We start from the raw sequence: 27,143 nt of genomic DNA, 5'->3' as shown, positions 1-27,143 counted from the left end.
CTAATGGGGAATACCTCAACAGTCATATTCAACACAGTTAATATAATTCTATCCTAGACCAAGTCAAGTCCAAAAATTCTAAGAAATTTCTAAAAGCCTAGCACTCTGACAAATTAGCTATCAATAGACACATAAAGACATAAACAATATTGTGGGAAGAAATATCCATCTGGCTCAGTTCCAATCCGGGAGGAAGGCACTGGAAATAAAATGGAGACTGGAGGCTGATTGGAAAGAGGGTCCATTTATTGATGAAGCAGAACACCAAGCACGTGTGATTCTGGGCAGTTGACCACATGGAGTTGAGAGTGGGGGGTATTTATACCTTCTCTTGGACTTTGCACTTGAGTTTTCTGTTCCTGTGCAACAACATGTATTCTATTGGCTATTGTCAGACTCCCATGGGGCCATGTAGGGGTTATGTAGGGGTCATAGCTGACTCTATAGGCGAAGTACAAATCCTAGGAGTTTGTCTGACCTCCCAGGTTTGGTTCAAGTTTGGATTGCTCTGAGATGATGCAATGACTGAAATACCCTTTTGAGAGTGTGCAATGTAGTGAGTTCTGTGTCTTCTGCTAAATGATAGTAGGTTAATCCTATTATGTCCTGAAGGATCATATCCTGTTCTTCTTAATCCCATCATCATGGAGCTGAAGGTCTTTTGTAGATAGGCTGGCAGAGCCTTTCTTAATGGGCAGAAAATATCTGCTGGGGGATGGCTATTAAGAGTGAGCCTGCTTCCTGCCTCTCAAAAAAAGACATGTTTCTCAATTTCTTATTTAGGGAAATATGTATAATATTCTGCCTTTTTAAATATTCCTCAAAATATGTCATTCTTCTGGGGGGTGGGGGGCTTCCCACAATACTATGCAAAGGAGACAATCAACAAGCCAAAAAAGGAACAAAAAGACCAAAACACCTCCCCACCAGCAATCAGCACCCAGATGAACATAGATGAAGTCCAAGATTAACATCAGACCAAATATCTATGCTCATACAACAGATTTATAGAAAAATGTGGAACAACTTGTCAGTTAGTGCTTCACTGTGTATTAAGTTAGCCTTCTTCAAATTGGCCTACTCTGGGTGTACTGCAAAATTTAAACCAGCGTAGGAATTGTAGTTCATCCTAGTTGAGGAAAGTTATGTTTTGTCTATATCTGTTAAATATAGTTCTTTCCCTGTAGTCCCTGTAGATTTCAAGGAATAATGGTTTGTCTTGATAAGAACTAGCAAGGAATTAGAGGTGGTGGGCGGGAACATGCACATCTGAGAACATATAAATTATAGGTTGAAATTACAAGTCAGCCAACATTTTACTTACAGGCAAATCGTTCTTACTCTTTTTCTTGAATAAATAATTATGGAGAAAACATTTCTAAAGAATTATTTTTGTTGCCTCTTTTTTTACCAAGACTGTTAATTTAAGGTTCTCTACTCTCAAAGGAGCCATTGCTCTTCAAATGTGCTGGGTAGCTTTTGGAATGGGAGAACAGAAAATAACACTTCTGCATCTGCTCTCATTCAGCCATATCATTGCTACAAAAAATGAAATTAGTTTAAGGATTAAAAGTCTGTTGTGATATTATGAGCAATATGTCATATTTTCTTGCCATTCCTTCCTATTTGATTAAACCCACTTATTAGCATACTTATTTGTTTCTCTTTTTTGCTGCCACATTAAAGTTTATTGCCTTCAGTAAGTTTATTTAGCAAAGAGTTTAATGATCTAAAGAAGAATATTTTGGCTGAATTAAGAAACAAAGTTCCCCTTCACATATTGACTTTTAAAATTGGTAACCTGTAAATAGTTAAACAAATCTTAGCCTTCCAATGGTAGTTTAAGAGAATCACCTTAAATTGGTTACTTTTTATATACATTTAAAAGAATGTATATAAGAACGTATATACTGCAAAAATGCTTTGGAAAGATTGAGAGATATATAGAATATTATATATGCATGGAGTTTTATATATTTTTAGTGCTTGAAAATTTTTCAGATGACACTTTTTGATTATGTTCTCATGACACTCTTTGATTATGTTCTCATCATAATCCTTTCTGGTGTAGGAACTATTTCTTTTTAAATATATTGACTAAGGGCTTTCTCTCCTATTGAGTTAATTCTTAGTTTTGAAGTGGCTTTTACTTCTCCATTTATAAATAAAATTAAATCTGCTTTTGTCAGATCTTATAAAATACAAAAGATGTTCCAGAGATTACCAGTAAGGGAGTTTTCCTAATGTCAATATTGGTTGAGATGAAGTACGTATTAGAACCAAGAGGGAACAGTGGTGATGGAAGTGGCTCCGCAGCCATCACCATCCATAGTTATTGAGTTATTCTATGTCAAATACGGCCTGCAGGATCAACAAAATCCATTTTTCATTCAGTAGTTTTGTAGTGTATAACATTGGTTATACACTGCCCTATCTTATCCCCTAACGGAGCTTTCCTCAACTTCCTCAGCTTTTTTCTATTGTTATTATTATCATTTTGTTGTTGTTCATTTTTATGCTGCTAATATCTCACAGCTTAAAGCTTATTATATTGTTGGGGACAATAGCTGACTCTGTAAACCACTTAGAGAGGGCTGTAAAGCACTGTGAAGTGATATATAAGTCTAAGTGCTATTGCTATCTTGCAATAGTGGTGAATATCTGTAGCTCGGGTGTAAGATGAGAATGACGGTTCATTCTCCAAGCTTGTGGTTGGTTTCTGACAAACATAATGTCAATTAAAAACCAGGTTCCATGAACACCAGCTGGCTGTTTAATGCTAAAATCCCAAAACATTAACCTCTGAAATGAGGTAAAGACTTATAATATTAGTGAAGCCACTAATATACTATATTATCTTGGCCATAAAACTGCAAAATATAAATGTCTGGAAGACAACATCTTGAATATAGGCAAACTGTTGTATTTTGATTATACAATAATTATTATTCACTTTTTGGTGTAATCAAAATACAACTATTTTGGATAAATCTAAATTTAGTCATGGAAAACAATGGGATTTCTTAAAATGTAAGTAAAAGGCTCATTTTACATTTAGCAATATCTAAGATGCATCTGGATATCTTAGTTATTGCTACAAGCTCTTTTTCTTTGCTTCTAAAAAGATTCTTGAACATAGCACCAAATTTGAGAAATGTAACAGAATGTTTTCTGATACTTTTTCTGTATCATTTTGAAAGAAAACAGAAAAGGAGCATGTAATGTGGGAAATGTAGTTCCATCAAAATAACCCCAAGGTAATGTTTGAAGATTACGTGAATCAGCAAGTGTTTAATGGAATGTAAAAAAATATCATTCTTTCCAATAATGATCTTTATATTCCGTGTGATTTAATGGTTTATTTCTATGATTTAAAAACAAACAAACAACAGAATCTGGAAAGAAATTGGAAGCTACAAGTAATTTAGACTACACCATTATCTCTCTGAAGAAAATCCATGCCAATGTGTGATAGAGCTCTACGTGATGGAGATGAAATTGTGGGCTACAGAAAGACATATCTGCAAACCTTGCTTCCAGTACCAATCATCAATATGTAGCACCATTCATAAGAATTAATGCCATAATGTAGTGAAACATTCTTATCAAATTAGTATGCCTTTCTCCATAAATTTAATCCATCCATTTGCCTCAGAAGATAGTGGATTAAAGCAAAAGCTACTTCTGCGACTGTGAGGACAAACTTGTTACAAATTGCAAAAAGGCAATTTCCTAGAGAGATCAGCAGAGCTGTTACAATGGCTTTCAATCTGCTGTGAGATCTGTTAGTGTTTTTGTTTGTGCTGAACCAGCAACTCCTACCATACTGTGCCATTTTGCAGCCTCTTGGGCACATTTTTTTTAAAAAAATATCTTCTTTTAATTCATTTGTAATAGGAAAAAATAGCAGAGCAATGAGTACATCCGTTTATTATCGTTACTCACTGTTATGATAGATTAAGAAAGCATAGTGTGCAGATGGATGGTTTTTTCTTCAGATTCAGCTAGAAATAACCAATAAAATAGCTCACCACCTCTGAAATATGTATCTGGGTCTCTGTATGCTGTACGACAAGAATCCTGCAAAGTGAAACAAACAAACTAGAAGGTATCAAGGCAGATAATTGACTTCAAAACATGACAGATGGTGCTCTACTGTGCCCCTGGATGTTGTCTTGCATAAGAGAAAGCTAAATTAAGGAGAATAATGACATCCGTGCTGTGACAACTGTCACCTAGTGCTCAGACACTACTGTGTGAAGTGAGAAAATGACAGAATGAGAAGTAGAGTCAGGAATTTAGGCTGCTTTAATAAACAATACAGAGATAAGCTTCTTCTTCTTTTTTGCATAAGCCAGCAGTGTGTGTGTGTGTGTGTGTGTGTGTGTGTGTGTGTGTGTGTAAATATTGATTTATGCACCTATGAGATTGATAACACTGTCTGATTTCATGGCAATTCTGGACGGCATAGAAGACTAAAATTGTACAAGCATGATATGATAGATAGAAGAATATTATGTTTGGACAGACCAATAAAAAGTAAAACTGTACAAAGCCTACCTTCCACCCAAAAGCTAGGAGAAAATGTCATGTTTTTAAAGATTCCTTCAAAAAGAGCAGAATAAGAGTCATTGAAATCTCTGGATGATGCTCCAGAAAACAGGTGCTGAGACCAAGAAGGTCCACTTACTGGGTTCCATCAGGTGACACTGCTTGGGATCAATGGGACCAGGAGCATGCCAACTCTATCCCATCATACAAGATGAGCAAACACTGCTGGAGACAAACACTTCTCTTCCAAGAGAGACAGATACACACAGATCCACTTCTACCATAATCTTTGCAATATAATCTCCAGATTAACACTGTTTATCATTGTGAATTCTAAAAGCAAAGTCTGGTGGCTGTGGAACTAAATGGTTAGTTTGGTAGAAAAACAAAACAACTCAGAAAATTAGGAATGAAAGTGAATGGACGTGTCCCAAAATAATGTTGCAGGATCCAATCTGGATCAATCTCTGGGACCAGAAGTTTTTGTTTTCCGAGCTTTCAGATTTGTGCTGGAGTCCATCCTCAGAGAACTTATCTCTAGCAGAGTGTGTGCTTTGGGCTGTTTCTGTATGTGGTATTTATCTGGTGCCTGTGGTGTGTGACTTTTCAGTTGTTGACTGGGGCATTGATGGCTGGCTCTTAAGGCATTGCCTGTTGTTTCCTTAGGCATTCCTTCCTTATGCCTCCCTTATGCATAAGGAAACATAAGGAAACGACTTAAGAGCCAGCCATCAACATCCCACACAACAGGCATCAGATAAATACCACACACAGAATAGCCCAAAGCACACAGTGTGCTAGAGAGGATTTCCCTGAGGATAGACTCCAATAGGAGTCCAAAAGCTTGGAAGACAACACCTCTGTTCCTGCTGACTAATCCAGATTGGATTATGAAACTGTTATATTCAAGGTATTCCCAGAACCAATCCTGCCATTAGACACAGGGAAGAAGCCACCTCTGTTAGCAGATTCCCAAACATGGCAACATGATCCTGGAGGAGAAAGCATTGTGCAAATAGCGTTGCGTGTAACTTCATGCTAACCAGTGTAGACCAATATAACAATAGCATGCTCACACCAGGGTTGGCAGCCATGCCAACAATGAACCTTTCAGCACAAGATAGCCGTAATAACCACAAAGAGAGAGCAATAAAGAAAACTTCCATTCCCCTGGTTGGTATGAACAAAATGAAAAAAAAATTGTTATGTATTTCAAGTTGGCTTATGGCTTTGAAAAAAGAAAAGGCACGTAGGGTAGATCAGATAGTCTTGCAAAGTAAAGTACAGCTTTCCTATATCGTTTGGGAAGCTGACAGCAAATGATATTTTCTTGCTCTTCTCTACTCAGAGGAAGAATGAGGATGGATTCTTCATCAGTTCCCAGATTTAGAAAGTTAACTACTGTACCCCAATTTATTGCTGAATACATCATGAGTATTTTTTAATATATAATTGGCAATTTTTATAATAGGTCTGTAACTCAGATTAACTCTTTTTAAACATAAACTATTTTGTTGTGGTGAGATGGGCTGCTAATTAATTAAACAAACAAATGAACAAATAAACAAACAAAAATAAATACTATAGCTATTTATTAGAAATAGTTCTCTTTATTCCTGGATTTTAATGACATATCAGTTATGTGGAGAGTAAGAAAGATGACCTTAATAGAGATATGCAAGATCTGTTACTAAAACCAGCACACACACACACACCAATCTTTTGGGTGCCAGGGTCCAGTTCCATGGAAGGCATTTTTCCACAGGCCAGGAGGTGTGGTTTTGCACACTGCCTGGATAATATGCAGATGGGACTTCACTTGTTTACATGGCCTGGTTCCTCACAGATCGGTGCTAGTCTGAAGCCTAAGATTTGGGGACCCCTGACTTTGAAAAATATTTTAAGTCCCAACAGTTCATAAATGGCTCATAGAAACACCTCCCTCATTCATAGAAGCTTAAAGAGCAGGAGTTACAGTGTCTCATCAGACTTGTAAGATTCTATTATTATAACCCCCCCCAACAAAGTAGTTTTAGCTTTCCTATGGAATTGATTTCTTACATTGGTCTAACTAGTGGGGTTGACAAATTACAATAAACCATTGTTACCATTTTAATACATTGGTTGGGATCAGTTAAGCAAATTTGTTTGTTTGTTTGTCAAACAGGTACAAGATAACAAGTGTGGGTATGAACATAAACATGAACAATGGAAGGAAATACAGATAAATGGGGACAGTAAGACAGGACGGAAGGCATGCTAGTGCGCTTATGCACGCCTCCTTTAAGGACCTCTTAAGAATGGGGTGAGGTCCACGGTAGACAGTTTGAGGTTGAAGCTGTGAGGGTTTGAGGCTGTAACAATGGAGTCGGGTAGAGCATTCCTTGGCATTGACCACTCTGTTGCTGAAGTCGTATTTTCTGCAATTGAGTTTGAAGTGGTTTATCTTGAGTTTATATCGATTGTTTGCCTATATATTATTATGGTTGAAGCTGAAAAAGTCATTGACAGGCAAGACATTGTAGCAGACAATTTTGTGTACTATGCTTAGATCAGGCCCCTGGTGACGTAGTTCCAGATTGTCCAAGCCCCAAATTTCAAGCCTGGAGGCATAGGGAATTCTATTATGAGTAGAGGAGTAGAGGACTTTTCTCTGAACCCTCTCAATTGTATTAATATCTGATATACCATGTGGGTTCCAGGAGGACAAGCTGTATTCAAGAATTGGTCTGGCAAAGGTTTTGTATGCCCTAGTTAACAATTCAATGTTACCAGAGAAGAAATTCCTACCTTATTGAAATCAAACCCATGCATTGGCATTTCTGATTGCCCAAAATTGCTTTGTGATGCAAAAGTTTTACTTGGCAAAATTCCCTTAATTCTCTTAGCAGCTGTATTGAGTGTTTAGTGTATAGTCTGTGCAAAGTCAATTGCTCCTGGAAAAGCAGGTACTGGACAAAAAGAAAGAAATGTTTTCTTTATGGTCCCCAGTAGGGTGGTAAGAGAGAGCCAGTCATTTAGCTGCACCAAAAAACATTTACGCCCTTCTTTCCTTCAAACATTGCTTAGCTTTCCCGATGGCTATTCTCTTATTCCCCTTCACTGAATTCTGCTGACTTTTACCAACCTTTCCTCTGGGTAGCCATTCTCATTATACTACCATATTGATCATGCATGCTCTCTCTAGACAAGCTGACGCAGATGTAAAGTAAGAAGTCATGAAAGTAAACAAAGCCAACAAAACAATAAGGGAACTTGGCTTAGACACACAGTACTGCTCATATTATTAGTCATTCTAGAATTAATCTCTGGATAAAGTACTTCCATTGTCAGCCTTTGAGCAAGGTTAAATATCAGGAATCTGCTACCATTTTTCTGCCATTTTAACTATTAGTTTCATGAACGAATGCCTTTTTAATAGCATTTCTCAGGCAGGAAAGTTAATACCAGATTCCTCCCGAGTTTTTGCCATCATGGACAAACATAGTTCTCCTGTATGAGGAAGCCTAGAATTGCCACCAGCCTGCTTCATTCAATGCAAGAGTTGATCTACATGTTCTATATTAAAGAATGTACAAAGAGTTCTTTCCCTCCTTCTCTATATTCTCTCCCAAAAGCATTCTTCCTTTTTTTAAAAAACAAGTTTTATTAATTTCAGAAACAAACAAATCATCATCAACCATTACATATTTGAACCTTTTTCCATTATAAATTTTACAAGTCAGATAAAACCTTATCTTATACAATACAATTCTATTTTAAACCATTTCTAAATGAGCATAAAAACATCTTTTGTCCTCTATTTCTTTCTGACTTGATTATCGTCATTCTCTTTCTGTGTTTCTAGAAGGTTTCACCAATACTTCTCAAAAACATAAACAGACACAAACAAACATATAAAAATCTTTTAGTAAAGTAACTTGGCCCCCGGTACCTCTCTTTATATGGGCTTTAATTATATTCATGCTCATCTTACAGATCATTACCTATTTTATTTACCATTCTGTATCTTCTATATATACTTCTCACACATTTCACTCTTCATAATTCTATCTTATTCAATCCATCTTAATTTAAATCATTATATTTGTATCTTTTCCCCATCCTTTATTATCCCTCTATCTTATTCCTTATAATGAAAAAAAAAAAAAGAATTTCTCCTGAAATCTCTAATCAGAGTATGATGCCTTTCTATCCTCTCCCTAAATATTAGATTAACATTTAAAATGACACCTAATACCCAATCTGATTCTGCTTGGTACATTCTATCTATTAATTTTTACTTTTAATAACAATAAAAACAGAGTAATAAATCGAAAATGTTTAAATACATAGTATCCTCCTAAATACGTAGTTAAATAATAAATCTAAATAATAAATCTTATAGCATTCTCATTGCCTTTCCCTTCAATATTTTATTACATTTTAAAAATCAATCATTATTAAACATTTCAACATTTTAATTTCTTATTAACTCTTAAGCCATTCTAATTTTCTATTTCTAATACAAATATTACAATACCGTCTTATGTACCTTGCAAAATCTTTTTTAAGAAAATTTATACTTCACCCTTTATCCCTAAAAAAGATTCCTCTTTTCCCATCCAATTTTAAAACTTTGTGGCTTTTCTCTGCCTTTCCCCTTTCTTTCTTCCCCCACCAGATCTTCCTACCCCCTTCTTCTAACCTCTGTCTTGCTGGCATCCCTTCTCTGTTGTATTCCCTTTTTCTCTTGTTTGCTATCATTGTATTTATTTTGCATCATATTTTTCTCTTTCTTAAATGTTTTTAGATCTTAAGTCCTTCATTTTCCTCGCTTTCTTCCTTCCTTCTTTCTTAGATAAATTTTGGAATTCATTAAAGATGGTGTCTTCGTCTTCTTCTTGTTGTTGTTCCATCTGTCGCATTGTCTGTTCATAGTTAACCAGCGCCATTTCTAAAAATAGAAAAGCTTTTTCCATACCATCTTTACAGGCTGCTTTTGTTTGCTCATATTCATCCCTCAGTTCCTCAAAGGAGAAAGCCATTATAAATCTTTTCTTTTCTTTTTTTCCCTCTTTCTTCTTACTCCAACCAAAATATTCCAAAAGAAAAGTAAGACAATCCCAAAGTCCACAATCCTCAAACAATCCAAGCCAAGCCAAAATTTCCTCTTTCTCTTCCAGGGTAGTATCAGACAAAGGAAAAAAGAAAATCCAAATCTGTGTTTTGAAGCCTTATTAAAATTTTATTTCTGTCTCCAAATCCTTAAGGCATCTCCTCCAACAAAATCCAACCAGATAAATATATTTTTGTCCTCTCCCTTCCGACTTATCCCATAAAGCTAGTTTTACCTGAAAAAAAACAGGTTTCTCAATATCCGTTTGTTAATTCGTCGGAGGGGAGAGTAAACTTTCCTTTCAGCACCTCAGAATTGCCGCTTACTTTCTCTTGTGGAAAGAATCATCCAAAAAGCCATCACTTCCAGGAATTAAATTAAATATATCTCAGAGTCCTGGATTGACCAAGAAGACTTTCACTTTTAAAAACTTTCTCCTCTTCCTCCTGCATACTTGCCCAGCTGCCGGCTTCTTTGTGGCGGCCATTACGACCGGCCTGCTACGCCGTCTTGGTAAAAGGGGTTCTGCCGGCCAGGGAGGGGACTGCAACACCCCCAAACCCTTTTCCGGATCCCCCTACCTTCAGCTGCCCCTGCAGGCAGCCTTGCTCCGCAGCCTTTCGGATCGGAGCCCCAAAAGCGCTAGCAGCGGCAGGGATCGCGCAGCCGCGAATCCCTACCGCTTGCAAAGCCGACAAACCGGAAATCCCCAAAAGCATTCTTCCTCAAGCTGTTAATGCCTTTGCAAACAAACAGGAAATCAGAGTCGCTATTTGCTGCAAATGGCAACCGCAATAAAACAGGGGTCGCCAACCTTTTGGACCTCAGGTACTACCAAACTCATAATTTTAGATCCCAGGGATCACTAACCGGTTCTGTGGGCATGGCCTAATTTGTAGGTGTGGCTTGATGGTCATGTCACTGGCTGGGCATGGCTTGTATGTAAATATTATAAATATTTATATAAATATTGATTTTTTTATAAAAAAAAGAGCAACTTTTCCCCAAAATCAGGCAAAACAGGCAGGTAGATTGAGTTGCTCACTCACAGAATCACTTAGAGATCTAGCTATCTGCCATTGGCTAGCTCAGTCTGTCATATAAAATTTGCTTGCAAGCAAACTCACAAAATTAACTCACAACACACCATGCATGTAAATATTGATTTTTTTTATTTTAAAAAAGAGCAACTTTTACCCAAAATGAGGCAAAGCAGGCAGATTGAGTTGCTCACAGAATCATTCAATGATCTATCTATCTGCCATCGGCTAGCTCAGTCTCTCAAATTTGCTTGCCGTGAGTCTGCACTGAATTTGCTTGCAAGCAAACCTTCAGTCCTAAGGGAGGTTCGGCTGTGCTGAGCCGAAGATCTAAAGATTAGCTAGAAAGCAAGAAATCCAACCATTTCCTGCTTCCTAGCTAATCTAAATCTCCCGGCACAGCAGAACAGATAATGGTCGGAAAAAGGAAAAATATCAATTTAGCAGGCAAGTTTACCGGGGAAGGAGTGAGTGGGAGGGGAGGGTTCCTGCGGGCCATGTGGGCGGTGCAGCCTTGTGTTTCTGCGCAGCCTGGATTAATTGCTTTGTGGGGATGCTCTGGGAGGGGGTGAGATTTCTCTGCGGCCCACCAAAATTTTCTCATGGCCCACCAGTTGGCGACTGCTGCAATAAAAGATACATAAAAGAACAGATATAATCTTTTGATTCAAAGCTGGTTAGCAATAGCACTTAGCCTTATATACAGCTCCATAGTACTTTACAACAGTCTCTGGGCAGTTTACAAATGTCAGCATATTGCCCCCAACAATCTGGGGTTTACTGATCTTGGAAGGATGGAAGTCTGAGTCAACCTTGAGCTGATCAGGATCAAACTCTGACTGTAGGAAGAGTTAGCCTCTAATACTGCATTCTAACCATTGTACCACTATGTCTCTTAGTTTAGAAGCAGGGGTGTCAAACTTGCATCGTTACAGCAGCATGTGACGTATTGCAACTTTTCCTCCCTTCGCTAAATCGGTTGTGGGCATGGCCAGCACGTGATGCATCCAGCCCATGGGCTGCGAGTTTGACAGCCTTTGTTTAGAGCATGGTTGCAAAAGGGTGGCTATATAAATGTTTTAAATAAAATTTAAAAAATAAAATATAAAGCATTTATTCTGGAAACTCTAAATGGCTACTTTGTTACTGTAGGGCAACCTGCTCCAACTTGGAAGCCCTTCACAAATGTGGGACTTCTGGGAGAGGCATGGTAAACTAAACACGTGTCTGAAACAGTAAGGACAATGACTGAGGCAAAGCTCAAAGAACTGGCAAGTGGACTGGAGTTTGCTAGCCTTACTCCTAATTTTTGGAAAACTGCTTGTTTAATTACTCAAAGGTTACCAGAGATGTTCAAAATGACAAGTATAAAAAAATGATCTGGTAAGTTTACCTTCCTTCTTGGACAAAAGAAAAAATGATCACAAGTTTAAGAACTTAAAGAATATGAAATAAATAGTAAAAAGTTAATTAAGATTTTGATCTAAGAAAATGGTAAACAACTTAAGGATTTAGACAAATTTAAAGTATTGAGACTTTTATTTTAAGATTTTGGAAATACTTAAATAACTTAAATAGATGTTCATGGGAACCCAATTGCTTTGTCTATCTTAAGTCATAACAAGACTTTATGATTTCAGAAACTGGACACAAAAGAGGACTAAAGATTCCATGCAGAAAAGAGGGGGATGGGGGAGTGTAAACTTGTCTTTCATTTTCAATTCGTACAGGGATTTACAAAACGGAATAAAACGCTTTAACATTTGAAATATTTAAGGAGATTCTCAAAGAGTGGAGCCAGAAATTTGATGCTTGCTTCCAGGGATAAACAATGTTCAAAGTATGCTGACGAAGGAATAAGTAGATGTGAAACAAATTTTATCTGTTTCAGAAATAGTAGAGTCAGAAATATTGGAAAACAAAAAAGTGTGGATTACCACACAGAGAAGGCAACTAAAGTGAAAATGCAAATGACAACCCAAGAGAATGAATGAACTTGATAAAGACTTTTCTGCTGAATATATAAAATAAGTTACTTGAAGTTTTAAAAATAAAAGTGGAATTGCAAATATTAAAAAAATGACCATGATCATGATTTTTTTTTTACTGGCTTTACAAAGGAGATGTGCTAAAGCCTCAAAGAATCCCTTGGGGTGAGAAAAAGAAAAACTGAAGCAAGACTAAACCTTACAACAACATCTGAATGAATTAAAGACCAAGACTGTTAGAAGTAAAAGGAAGGAATATACAAAGTTAGTTTGTTTGACCAAGGTCAAAATAAGACATGTTTCTGTAATCTCTGGCAACCTTATGGATTTCTTGCTGAAATCAAGATAAAAAAGCTGATGATTTAAGGATTTATATATAGATAAGGGATAGGTTATGAGAAGAAGAGATATTTGTAACTTTAGAAGGGGTGAAGACTTATCAAATTAGTTTAACCGTAAACAAATTTGATAAGTCTAAAATTACAAATATCTGAAACTTTAGAAGGAGGGAAGAATTATTAAATTCATTTAAGCGTAAACAAATTTGATAAGTCTAAAGTTACAAATATCTTGAGAAGAATGCCCTGACAGCATACTTAACATTCCTGAGGGGGAAGAAATTCTTTCAATTTGCATTTCATTTTAAATATATATAAAATATTTTATATTTACGTTATTTTTTCTTTACCTTTTACCATCTTTTCCCCCTCTTTGCACTTTTATTCTTTCTCTTTCTCTTAGCTTGATTTGTGTTTGCTTTTACTATGGCAATATTTTTTTTTTAATAAAAATTATGAAACAACAAAGAAAGCACTTCACATACAATACGTGAATTTCAACCCCCAAGATGAATGAGGAGGGAGCAATAAAATAACATTTTTCTAGACTTCACCATACACAGCCATGATGCTCCTTCCAGACAGACATTCTGGAACCGAAATATAATTAATCATCATTAAAGCTACACTGGTGGTTTCTGTCCCACTAGAGCTCATTAAGATATCAGCAGGGATTTTGAGACTACAATGGCTGAATGAATTTTTAAGTTTCTTTGTGAACAAGGAGATACTTTAGCATAATTTTTCTTTGTTTCTGCTATAAACACCACTACTTTGTATCAGCAGAAGATACTTCTAGCACTTGTATTATGTTTTTGAGGAGAGACAATAAATAACAGCAGCTGTATTAAGCAAAGAGACCCTTCTCAAGAGAAAAAAAATCAGTCTGAGTGAAGAATAGAATAGATGAAATAGAAGTTTACATCTAGGATTGTACTACTTCAAACAATAGATAGAAAACAGTAGATTTTAAAGAAAATACTACATTTTTACATCATGTATATATGAAATTAGAACATGCATAAATTCTGTCAAGATGCAAAAAACCTCACTCCATATTTATCCACCTGTAAATTAAGTCTCTTTGCAAAGTTATTTGGCTGAAAATGTAATTTCATTTTATAATCAGCACTGTAGCTGAAAATGTTTTCTTAGCTCTATCAATTTCTTCCCATTATATTCTCCTCTGTGGTTTGAGAAGAATGCCCTGACAGCATACTTAACACTCCTAATGGAAAAGAAATTCTTTCAATTTGCATTTCATTTTACTTGATTATGAACTTACTCAAATTATACTTTTTAAACTTTGCAAGTGACCCAGAAATAGATGCATATATAATATATAAGTTCATAAACATTTGTATATTGGGGAAAAGAGTGGAAGGAGCTGTAAAATATGACATATGTGGCAAAAAGAAAGGAATAATCAGAGACAGAAAATTATGTCAGAAGTGAAATAGATGAAGGAATATACAGTATATTCTTGCTTAGGACATGTGCTAGACTCCAGACCTAGAACACCCCCAATAAATGGCTGTATGCTCTGTCTTGCCCTGCCCTGTTAGAATGATTTCTATGCCACCTAATTCACTGGACTTGCAGAGCTTCCTCAAGAAGCTTGGCAGAATTCTCTACATTTTTAATTTTATGTATAGAACCTATCTTATGGGCTACATTTGTAAAATAGCTATGCTGTTCTTACTCTCCTTTTCCCAAGAGGCTTTAATGAGAATTCTAAACAAGGTTGCAGTTGATCAGTTCAGCCTTTGGATTACGTCTCTTGTGTGATATTCAATTGCCATATCAGAACAGAATAAACAGGACAGCTTTTTATCTTTCAAGGTCAAAAATCTGATTCTATATAAAGTGCACTGCACTGCAATGGGATATAAAATCTCCTTAGAAGTTTTTAATGCATACATGTTTCAGTTTCAAGGTGAAGTACAACTATTTTGGGGGGTGGCGTGGCAAATAGATTGCACTGTAACTTTTGGTGTAAAAAGTATCCAACGTGGACTTAATCCCTGAGAATAATCAGCAATTAACTTGCTGGCTAGTGAATTCTGGGAGTTGAAGTCTACATATATATTCACCTGGATGGTGCTCAGGTTGGGAGAGATTGGTCCAAAATTTCTCACACATTTTCTAATACTATTGGAAGCTTCCTTTTACCAGTACAAACTATTTAATGATTGAGATCAGTAATGCTAGTATTTTCTGGATCAGGTTAAAACAGTCCCTGATTTAAAATCTGATATTTCTATTGCAATTGCCCTGTATTCAGTCTGACATTATTGTCATAAAAAGCACTATAATTAAATTAGGAAGGACAAAACTTGAAGAATATAAGGAAAATGAATAGTATCTAAGTGGCTTCAAAAATACTGGGTGTACATGGATAGAAACGGACAAAATTCTCACAAATATATATTCACAGAGCTATTCTTTGTAACTATCTCTGATACTTCATAACTTTTGCAGCATGTTGGGTTAATTAGTGATGAGATTGTTGGGTCTTTGAGAAACAATGGAAGATTTTCTTTTTATTAAAAGATATCATAAATAGGTAAACCAAGTCATTGAGACAAGAGTTTGACTATTCTTCATCCTAAAGTTATTTGGTGAATTGTGGACTGGAAGTATCTAATAAGGGACTGAGTGGAGGAGTGGGGGAAGACCCATAAAGGTGATGAGTTGCCTTCTGCAGTGCTTCAGGGAGTCGTAATAGCTTGCATTTACATAGTTGTCTTATATGCTTGCTGTGAAAATGTGCCACAAGTTCCTTCCCTGAGCAGTTGCTGTTCATTTTAAAGCCATTACAGCCTCATCATGTGCACCAGATATTATTAACAATTGTTATGAGCTACTGTCTGAGGTATTGTATGATTGCAGTAGACTAGGGCCTGCTTTGAATCAAATTAAAAAAATTTAGCTGGGTGCTTTTCTATCCCAGCTTTCTTATATGCAAAAAGAATAAGAAATTAAGGACTCATTTAGTCAACCATTTTGGATGGTGAATATGCTATGTTTTTTTGGATTTTTGGGGTCCATTTTGACACAATCATAAATTTGTCTTCAGAATGTTCTTGAACATACTAAGATATGAAAGACCATACCAGGCATCCCCTAATTTTTAAAGATATCTTAGATAATGCTGAATGGAATTTGAGGGATACCAAAAAGCCTGGACAAATCCATTTATTATGCAGTAAGGGATTGAGAAGTTGGCATCTGCTTGGGTTGGCCAGAATTGGATTAACCAAGGCATCAGCATTTATTGATTATATAATTGCAGGATAAATTACCAGTTAGGGCTAATATACACAGTCAGAACTGAAATTCCAAGAGCTGACAGGGAAGCCTTAAAATTAGGATAGGATATTCCACTTTTGTTTGGAGGGTTATTTTTATTGTTTTTACACAAAAATGTGAAATAACAGCTGTCAGTTCTTTAGTGGTGTTGGCCTTTAAATGCATCAAGCTCTTCCTAAGAAACCTATAATATGTTGGCATAGTATATGTGCAGATTCAAATAGTGTAATCCTTTGTAATTGGCAGGTGTCAATTTTGTCAACATGCAGATTTTCTAAGTGCTGTCCAAGGTTTTTTGGGTATTGCAACCTAACATGCCAATATCCACTGGGACTGCCACAGCAGTTTATGCTATCATCTTTCAACTTCAGTTTTTAGACCTTGATATTTTGTGATCTTCCCCAATTCTTTGCTTTCCACATGCATTATCCACACTTTCTTTTTTTTTCAACTACAATTAAATCTGGTGTGTTATAAGACTATATCAGTTTGTATTCAGATCCAACATATTTTAACTTGGGCATGTCTGACTATTTTTTCAACTGTATATTGCCACCAATTTTCCTTACTGGCACATTATGGTTGGTCACACAGTCATCCAGATGTTTAGCCTGTATTTGGCATTTTTATCCACCTATTGAGTCCTTCCCAGGGACTTGGCATAGGCAGATTCTGTTGTTAAATGAATAGCAGGATATAAGTTGTTCCAACCAGAACGCCTCCGATTACTAGTTTTAGGGAAGAATGGCTGGAGAGTCTGTATCTTGCTTGAAGGCAGCCTTAGAGTTATTTGTTTAGATAATTTGAGAAACAAATGCAAACTATGGGCCAAGACTGTTCTGATGTACTTTGTTATAGCTTGATGGCAGGAAAAAATATTTATAACACTATTCCTTAGTTAGCTAATAAATTTATTGTCTCTCTTCATTGGCCCTCTATGCCACTTAACTCTTACTAGAGACTTACGGTTTGAGATGGAAATGGTGTTAATCCTTAATATGCTTTAAAACTTTGGCTATTTCTACCTAGAGGGAGACAGATTTGGCCAATATGATTTATAAGTTTATATATAGGTTTATATACTATAAGCTACAGTTCAACACATCAGCTGAGCACCTGTTTGGAGAAGATTCTACAAATATTACTCCTGTTCAAAGTGCGAGTGATTTTGAAATCATAAACATTTAGATTTAAGCAAAGATTTATGAATGTTCAGGCACATTAGAAATACTTTTTCTGCTTTCCAAATGAATAGAATAGAATAGAATAGAATAGAATAGAATAGAATAGAATAGAATAGAATAGAATACTTTATTGCAACTTTGAATGTACACTAATCGGCATGCATTAAAATGAAATTACATTGCATGCAGCTCTCAAAGGGTCTCCTCCTCTAATATAAATATAAGCACGACTAAATAAATAAATAAATAAATACATTCATACATACATACATACATACACGTATACAAAATTATGCATGTACCCACATATATTTTATGACATGGAGAAACAACATTCTAGTTTGGAGGTATACAAGTACATGGCAAGAGAAACAAATCTTGCAAGTTTACCAGACGAATGGCATAGATCAGGGTTGTCAAACTCGCATTGTCACGTTGTCATCATGTGACCTATCACAACTTTTCCCCCTTCACTAAAATGGGGGTGGGCATGACCAGTGTGTGATGCATCCAGCCCATGGGCCGCAAATTTGACACCCTTGACATAGATGGATTACTGTTTATTTACTGTTTGCTACCTCCTCCCTATCTCACCTGACTTCTTAACAAGTCCAAAAGGAACTTCAGAAGAATTAACAGATTTTAGAGTATCAGAAAATCTTAATCTAATAATCAGGATAAAGTTTTATTCCTATGCTGTTTGTCTAGTGGGTATTCATAAGATAATGTGTTTTCCCCCCCTTCTTTTCACAGTGCTTATACAGAGCCTTACAAGGTGTGCCCCATCTCTGTAATTCCTCTTGAAGATGTCACATCTGATGAGGAACAGAAGAGTTCAGAAGATGAAGACAGTAATCAAGGAGATTCCAATATCATCCACAAGGTAAAAATACACTTTTCTTTTGGAATACATTTTGTAGATCTTGGGAAATTTGTTAGGATATTTTCTTCTACTTCCACTTCTTCTGAAATGAACTAGAATTAAATGTCTGTACTGATATTACTGAAATCATTAAATGAATATGTAGCACTATTCAAAACTAGGCAAAACTGGTCTATATTAGGATGATTTATTTTAAAACATTCATAGAAAATAAAATTCTAGTTTTTATGGGAACTTTACTCTATTTAAAAAGCAATATTTGACTGATGAAACACAAATCAGCTCTATCATTTTTTGTAGAGAAAAACTTTACGATTAGATATAGCCATTGTAATAGGACATTTTGATTAGGGTTAGGGTTAGGGTTAAGAAGAATTGGCAGACATAGTAAATTTAACTGATGAAAATAGTCCCAAGAATTTGGAAATGAGCTAATCTGAAAATAGTTTTGGGCTGGTTTAGTAACAAGTGTAATTTGTTGATTTCCTGGTCTAATTGTTGGACTTGTTCATGTACACCTTTTATCTACTAGATAAAAGTCAACCTGAATACAGGAATGAAAGCAGCAACTAGTAGAAAAAATATTTTCAATTTAGTCAGAAAATGTGATATATATATTTTTTAAAAAGTGCATTGGTAATTTTTTATGCCTTCAAGGCAGCATTGAGTCCTGACAACTGCATGGACCAGTCCCTGCAGTTTTCTTGGCAAGATTTTGTAAATGATTTGCCATTGGCTCCTTCATAGGGCTGAGAGAGGATGCTGGCCCCAAGTAATCCAACTGAGTGGGACCTAGGTGGGAATAAAATTCAGAATTTCCAGTTTTTAATCAGGTGCATAAACTACTCCATCACACTGACTAATTTATATTGTAAGTAATAAATGACTATTTGCTAAAATGTTTTGTTTTCATTATGCTGAATATTATAGTAGGTTTTCATTATGCAGAAATTCTGTCCTAACTGAATATATAATCTTACAAATCTTGAATAAATATCAGGTTGCTGGATTGTTCCTCAAATATTTAAAAAGGCTTTATAAGTTCCTTAGATAGTGACATGACAAACATGATTTCTTTTTCTCTTATCAACTCTTCTCCCAGACCCAATCTTCTCTAGGCAAACAATTATATTTCATATCTATCTTGTGAGTTTCTGTTTCATGAAAATCTTAGCAGGATTCTGGAACCTGTGCCAGTATATTTGTTGCTCTGGGACATACGTTAATAAGATCAACATAGCATCTGCGGTATTTACAACCCAATCAAATGTCAGACACCAGTAGATAGTGTTGTTCTGAAAAGTCACATATGCTTTGGCATTAAATGAACCATTTCTTACTAAGAATGCTGCTGTTAAGTTCATTTTAAAAAATGGGTAAATCCATTCCAAGCTATTAAGGAACACAAGCTGATTTGTGTAAGTAAGGCAGTTTGCAGCAGAGTCCAATTAATCTAGTTCCTCTGTCAACTGAATGTACTATTACCAATTTTACTTCTACTTCTGTTGCTGCTCAGATTCCTTAAAACCAAAATCTGACTATTATATGTACTTTTCTGCATCTAGGGAAGGAGCACATTTAAAAACTAAGCTTATCTTTCATAGCTGAATTGTTGTATCATGGAAAATAGTTTATTTTTAAAGAAAATATGGATTTCTTGCCTGAAAATCCCTTCCTTCTGTCTTAAATCAAAGGACAACCCAGTAAATATGGCCAAAGAGCTGTAACTACACTTAACCCAACACAATTAACTACACTTACCCAACACTTACTTGAAACACACACACTATTTGGAAGCACAGAGGTGGAACATTTCTGAATACAAATGGAGGACAAACTCTCAAAACTTGTGGGCATAATGTGAGTTACTTCAAATTTTAATTTATTGCAATATTCTCCAGTCAAAGAAAGAAGTACCCCCCCACACTATTATGTAATGTTATTTAACTGGCAGGTTCCAGGAGGAGGAGGAGGAGGAGGAGGAGAAGCAATATTAGAAAAAGCATTTACTTTCAGGGTGTTTCCCTCACCAGAAGTCACATTGATTTCTCCTTTTTCATTTTATTTAATGTATAATTCAGAAGCTAACACTGCATTAAAAATTCTGGCATATGGCATTGAGTTAGAGAACTCCCAGCTAAATATTTTTAAACCTCTATGATGCTCCTCAGAGAGTGAGGTGCCCTTCACTTAACTAAAATTTCACCTCTAGTTTACCTTGCTTCAATTACCTAAGGCATAGTGGGACTAGCTTTCACATGTGGGTCTCATGTATATATTTGTTTGGCTGCTCACCATGGAGGTGACCTTTACTTTCATGACAACAGAACTGCATCCTGGAAGAAAATGGCACATGGCAGATGTCGAAAGAAGACATTCCTTTTTCCTTAAATCTTCATTAAATTACAGTTGTTGGTAAGGAGGATATTTTACATGCAGTATTTTACTGAGCATTCAGACATATCATCAAGGAAGCAAACAGTTGCACAGATGAAATATCACAAACCAGCAATCTCCTGTGGGTACATCTTCAAGGGCATAAAAAAACCAATTTAGTAGGCAAAATCACTATATTATCCTCTATTCATCAGTCTGTCTTATTGTTTGGTGCTATGTATCAGATCTCTGTTTCTGCTTGATAGTTTGCTGTTAGTTCTTTATTCCCTTCATTGCTAAAACATTTGGATATACTTGTCATGTGGCTTGGAACATTTGTAAGCAATCATAGTCACAACATATAGTAGTGTGGCTAACACTCTGCATTTCTTTCTTGAAGTGGTAACAATACAGATGGCTTTCTGTAGCTATACTCTTATTATCTATGGTTTAAAATACCCATAAAGGTTGAACAAATAGAAACTCTGTAGCTGCAGTAAGACTTCAATTGTGGAGAAGGAAACTATTAACTGAGAAGTTGATTCTTCCTCTCTTAACCATCATCTGTCCAATATATTTGTTCCTCCTTCTCCTTGCTTGGATGTGACGCATAATGTCAGGCCATTCATGAGGCTCCATGTGGCTTCCTTAAGGCTACCAACAAATAAATGCTCTGTCTTACATATTGACAAAAAAAATCAGAAAATAAAATGCAAGCTGAATAGTCAAGACCTTGTTGAGGATCCAAACTCTGTCAAGGACCTTGGAGTACTCATCTCTAATGATCTAAGTGCTAGAGCCCACTGTAACTACATCGCCAGAAAGGAGTTGTTAACCTAATCCTACATAGCTTTTTCTCTGGTAATATCACACTACTAACTAGAGCTACAAAACATTTGCTAGACCTATACAGCTCATCAGTCTGGAACCCACAGCATGTATCTGATATTAATGCAGTTGAGAAAGTCCAGAAATATTTCACAAGAAGAGTTTTCCACTCCTCTACCAATTGCAGAATACCTTATGCCACTAGATTTGAAACTCTAGACCTAGAAAACCTAGAACTATGCCGCCTTCGGTCCGATCTAAATACAGTATATAAAATCATACATTGCAGCGTCCTACCTGTAAATGAATATTTCAGCTTCAACCATAACAACACAAGAGCACACAATAGATACAAACTCAAGGTAAACCGCACCAAACTTGATTGCAGGAAATACGACTTCAGCAACAGAGCGGTCAATGTTTGGAATACTCTACCTGACTCTGTGTTTTCTTCCCCAAACCCCAAAAACTTGAACCTTAGACTGTCTACTCACCCCTTTCCTAAGAGGCCTGTAGGGGGCGTGCACAAGCGCACCAATCGTGCCTACCATCCCTGTCCTATTATTTATTTTTATTTTTCTTATACGTATCCATTTCATGTATTCATAACTATGTTTATACTTATACCTGTTATCTTGTAAGAGATTGACAAATCAAATAAATAAAGAGTGGCTCACTCAGAGGGTAATGAAAGAAGTTGCCTCTTTGTGCCATATAGCTCATATTAGCTTATCTGCACAGCTTGTTCAGAAGTTGGAAGGTCCTGGATGCTCATGTTACTATAGCTTCTCTCAGTGACTGCAAGATACTTATGCTAGGGATTGGTTCTCACTTCCTTAAAGTCTCCAATCATAGCTTTGGTGATAGTGATTGGTGCTACTTCTGAAAGCAGTTAAGAGTATCACATGTACCACATAAGCAGGGATGGGTTTCAAAAATTTTAGCAAAGGGTTCTCTGCCTGGTTGCTGGGTAGGCATGGCCTAGTTGGCCTCTTGCATCGTAGTGATGGGGGGCATTTTTGACCTCCCCAGCCTCTGGAGGCTTTCTTTGAGCCTCCAGGAGGGCGAAAATGGCCTTCCCGGGCTCCGAAGCCCCCCTGGAAGCCATAAACGGCCCCATTTCTGGCCTTCCCAAACTTCCAGGAGACCTGTTTTTCACCCTCCCTGAGCCTTTGTGCATGCCCTGCACTCACCTGCATCCAAACTGTGCCGCATGGGGACTCCTAGGAGAGGTGGGGTGGGCGGGGCGGGCCCAGCCAGGAGTGGGATTTGGGGGTTCTCTGAACTGCACAGAATCTTAGCTAGGGGCTCTCCCGAGCCCTTGCGTACCCCCAGCAGCCCACCTCTGTACATAAGTATCTTTCCTGAAGTTGTGTACTTTCCCCTTAAGGTTTTCTATGCCATAATTCAAAAGAAAAACACAAAACAAAAATAGCCCCCTTTTTCCTTTGAGAAGGAAGTTTCACTTCTATGATAACAATTTGGTTAGATGTCTATGGAGATTCTCGGTCATCCAGGTCCTGGTTGTCCCAAAGGTGCTTTTTCAAGAGTTAACTGGACTTATTTGTTTTTCTTTGAAGACGTTTTACTTCTCGTCCAAGAAGCTTTATCTGAAGAATCTTCTTGGATGAGAAACGAAACGAAAACGTCTTCAAAGAAAAACAAATAAGTCCAGTTGACCCTTGAAAAAGCACCTTTGGGACAATCTAGAATTGGGTCTTGATTTTCTACAGACCATATTTTTTTAGTAGAGATTCCATGTTGAAGCAGACATGTTTGATTTTCAGATTTCCCAGTATGGAAACAGGATATATGATGACTCTAGCTTTTATGATGAATTTTATGGATGGTTGAAATAAATTAATAGTCCTTGTCTGAAAAGTGACAGAACCTGTGAATAAACAAGCCTGACATGTGAAGATGCAGCAAGTCTTTGCAGTAAATATTAAACTGAATTAATGTGATACAAGCAACAATGTTAATGTTTCCTGTATAAATTAGAGGTTACAGATACTTAAAGATTATAATATAAATACTGAAATTACAATTTTATACATTGGGGAGAATCCTGTCTGCCACTTACTCTAGATGCAGAAATAAGAATAAAGTAACATTAATTATTTTTAATTACTGCCTAGAGTTTTAGTGCAAAAAATAATGTAACCTGTGGCATAAGAAGCAGCATTCTCTTTTGTATATCTACTTAGCTTAATTATTCTTTAAAGCGAGCTCCATTGATGTTAAAATAAAAAATAAGGAAAGAAAAATATTAGTTTGTAATTCTTACATGATGTTCTACCATACTACAACTATCATCTCTAACTGGAAGAAATTTCTTTCCAAATTGAAGGATTCAGTGAAATCTATTTGGATTTTGGAACTTGCACTGAACTTTACATACTATTTAGACTCTGTAAAGATAGGATATATCTAGTAAATATAATTGTAAAACAATGAAAATTGTTGCATTACACTTTTTAAGAAAAGCTGCTGGAGTTCTAAAAATTCTGAGATTCACAATTAAAGCTTTAATTTGAGGAGCACTGTTTAAGGGTAGGGTATTCATCTGAAGCATTGAGTATAAATTGCCTTATGCCAAATAAGTCTACTCAATTTGTTCCCATAATCTAGAACTGTTGTGCCATTTGAACATTTTGGACTAAGCCTTCCCAATGACTAGGTATTGGAAATTACCTGCTCTATATCTAGCTATATTGATTAGTGCTTTACCCTATTTGGCAAAATGATTACCCGTCATTTGCAAAATAAAACAAGAGGACAAAACTGGGGATGGAGTGAATTGAAATTTAAATTTCTGCATACAAAACATGAATGGAGAAATCTTCAGATTATGAGGGACCAATGCAATAGGTTCTAGGAATAAAGCCTGCTAGAGAATCAGAAATGCAGCTACTAGAAATAGCACTTAGATTTATATACCACTTCATAGTTCATTACAGCCCTCTCTAAGCATATTGCCCCCAATAATCTGGATCCTCATTTTATTGACCTTGGAAAGAGGGAAGGTAGAGTCAATCTTTTTTTAATTTTTTTTTTATTTATTTTGACAACAAACATTGACAAATGTAAACATAAAACATCAAATAAAACCATCTTTCCATTGTACAGTGTGTTGGTTGATACATATCTTTTGTTCATCAACAATCTTTCCCTTCTAAATTTAGATTAAAATTCATATTATATAAGTCAACTATTCATACAATATTTTATTATTATTAACTTCTTATTAGACTATAATTATAAATTCACATCATTATTTTCGAGCAAATCTCAACTTTTACAAAACCTAGTTCATTGTCTCATTCATTTCATTATACTCAGTTGTAACATATCGTTACATTGTCTTATCTTTACTATTATGTCATATTTATATTATAATGTATTTTATTTCCCTATTTTCTTATCGAGCCATTGATAAAATAAATCCCATATTTTATAATATTCTTTATCTTCTTGCTCTCTAATTTCTAATGTCAATTTACTCATTTCTGCACATTCCATTATTCTCTTAATCACCTCCTCTTCTATCAGAATTTTTTCACTTTTCCAGTTTTTAGCAAATCCAATTCTAGCTGCTGTTAAAACATTTATAATCAAATAAGGAAGGTAGAGTCAATCTTGAGTGAGTAAGAATCGAACTGCTGGCAGTCAGCCGGATTAGCCTGCGATACTGCATTCTAATCACTGCATACCACGGTTCTACTAGTTAAAATAGACAATCCTGAGGTAAATGCTGAATTAATTTGCTTTGGTACTATAATGTATGTATTTGGTTTGGCTAGCAAATGTTATGAATTAAAAATAGTTACTAGAACATAGAATCATAGGATCCTGGAGGTCTTCTAGTCCAATCCTCTGCCCAAGGTTCTCCTAAGTATAAATACTAGCAATGATTTATATAAAATATGTTTATGCATGATGGGTACTATGTGATGATCTCTGAAAATATTTGCATAGGCATTTTTCTAGGCAAAAGAGTTGTTTTTGATGAAGAGGTATTTAAGTTAACTCTGATTATAAATTATTTAAATCTTACCGTGTAGTGATTTTTTAAAAAAAGACTTCACAAAAGGGCATTGTGTGACAAAATAATAGAGTAGAACTTCTAGCAATTTCTGAGATACTGAAAAATATAACCTGTCTTCTGTGATATGTTCCTTTTGAATACATGAAAAAACTGTAATTATGGGCCTTACAGACTGTCAGATAAAGAAATGCAACAATAACCTGCAGGTTGCCAAAGAAATGCAGTTTGTTTGATTCTCAAACCTTGGAAATTGCAATATACCGTAGGTATGACAACTGCCCTCCACCTCTTATTAGCAATGATAGGTTATTTGGACAAATATCTTACCTCATCTCCCCATATCTCTGTTGAATTTTCAAATATAATCTATATTAATCCTTAAATATTGTATAATGTTATTGTTTATTACACATGTATTAAATGAGGCATACCCTAAATCAGGGGTGTAAAACTGGATTTCTTCAACGGCCAGATCAGCATTGTAGTTCTCCTCCGTGGGCTGGCCGGGGCAGCGGGGGAGATGGGACAGACACCTCCTGCAGCACCCTGACAGCCAAAATGGGGCGCGTGGCACCACGTGAGGTTCCCCCGCACCCCATTTTCAGCCTGCATGGCCTCCTGCAGCACTTTGCCAGCCAAAACAGGACATGGGAAGCCATGCATATCCTGTTTTGGCCATCAGAGTGCTCCGGGAGGTTGTCACACCAAAAAGGGGTGCAGGGAGCTGTGCGAGGCCTCTCCTGCCCCATTTTGGCTGCCAGAGTCATAGCAGGCTGGTCCTTTACTATTTCCAGGCCGGTCCTGTGGATCAGATTTAAGCACCCCACAGGCCGGATGCGGCCCATAGGCCTTGAATTTGGCACTCCTGTCCTAAATCATATCGCATTTGAATTTCCTGCACATGAAAAGGTAGCCATTGTGATAATTTGCCTATCATTTGTGTATACTAATTAAGTACAGATGGTCCTCAACTTATAATCGCTCATTTAGTGAACATTAGAGAACACAGAAAAAGTGAGCTATGTCCATTTTTCACACATATGAGTCTGGTGGAATCCCCATGGTTGTGAACAAAATTCAGATGCTTGGCAACTCATATTTATGACAATTGCAATGTCCTGGAGTCATGTAATCACCTTTTGTTTCTTTCTAACAAGCAACAGCAATAGGGAAGTCAGATTCACTTAACAACTGTGTTACTAACTTAACAACTGCAGTGATTCACTCAACATACTGTGGCAAGAAAGGTTGTAAAATGGAGCAAAATTCACTTAATAACTGTCTCACTTAGCAACAAGAATTTTGGACTCAGTTATGGTCATAAGTCAAGGACTACCTATATATAAGGTGACCAACTTTTTTACAACAAGAAGGAGGATACAAATAAATTGAAGAAAAAAAAACAAAGCCACTTGCATGCGGTGCACTCTCTCAAAACAATTCTCCTGTGTGGAGCGCATGCGTCTCATAATCACGTCTTGCCGCACTGTACTGAGC

The 27,143-nt window shown here is 36.3% G+C and overlaps 1 protein-coding gene across 4 annotated transcripts in view; it reads left to right on the top strand.

Annotated features, from left to right (window-relative positions):
• The window catches only part of FGD5 (FYVE, RhoGEF and PH domain containing 5), a 154,762-nt gene that overhangs the window by 50,313 nt on the left and 77,306 nt on the right, over positions 1 to 27,143 (top strand). For all 4 annotated transcript variants that reach the window (XM_087954647.1, XM_026678403.2, XM_026678412.2 and 1 more), the window contains exon 3: positions 18,265 to 18,394. In XM_087954647.1, the coding sequence (XP_087810773.1) occupies positions 18,265 to 18,394 (130 nt within the window). The remainder of the gene's footprint in view (positions 1 to 18,264; positions 18,395 to 27,143) is intronic.

Source organism: Notechis scutatus, chromosome 2 (assembly GCF_049901735.1).
Source record: "Notechis scutatus isolate UNSWTSFEM ecotype Mainland chromosome 2, rNotScu1.2, whole genome shotgun sequence".
In the NCBI taxonomy this organism is placed as follows: Eukaryota; Metazoa; Chordata; class Lepidosauria; order Squamata; family Elapidae; genus Notechis; species Notechis scutatus.
Note: the sequence above shows the minus strand (reverse complement) of the source record. Positions and strands in the feature narration are given on the sequence as shown.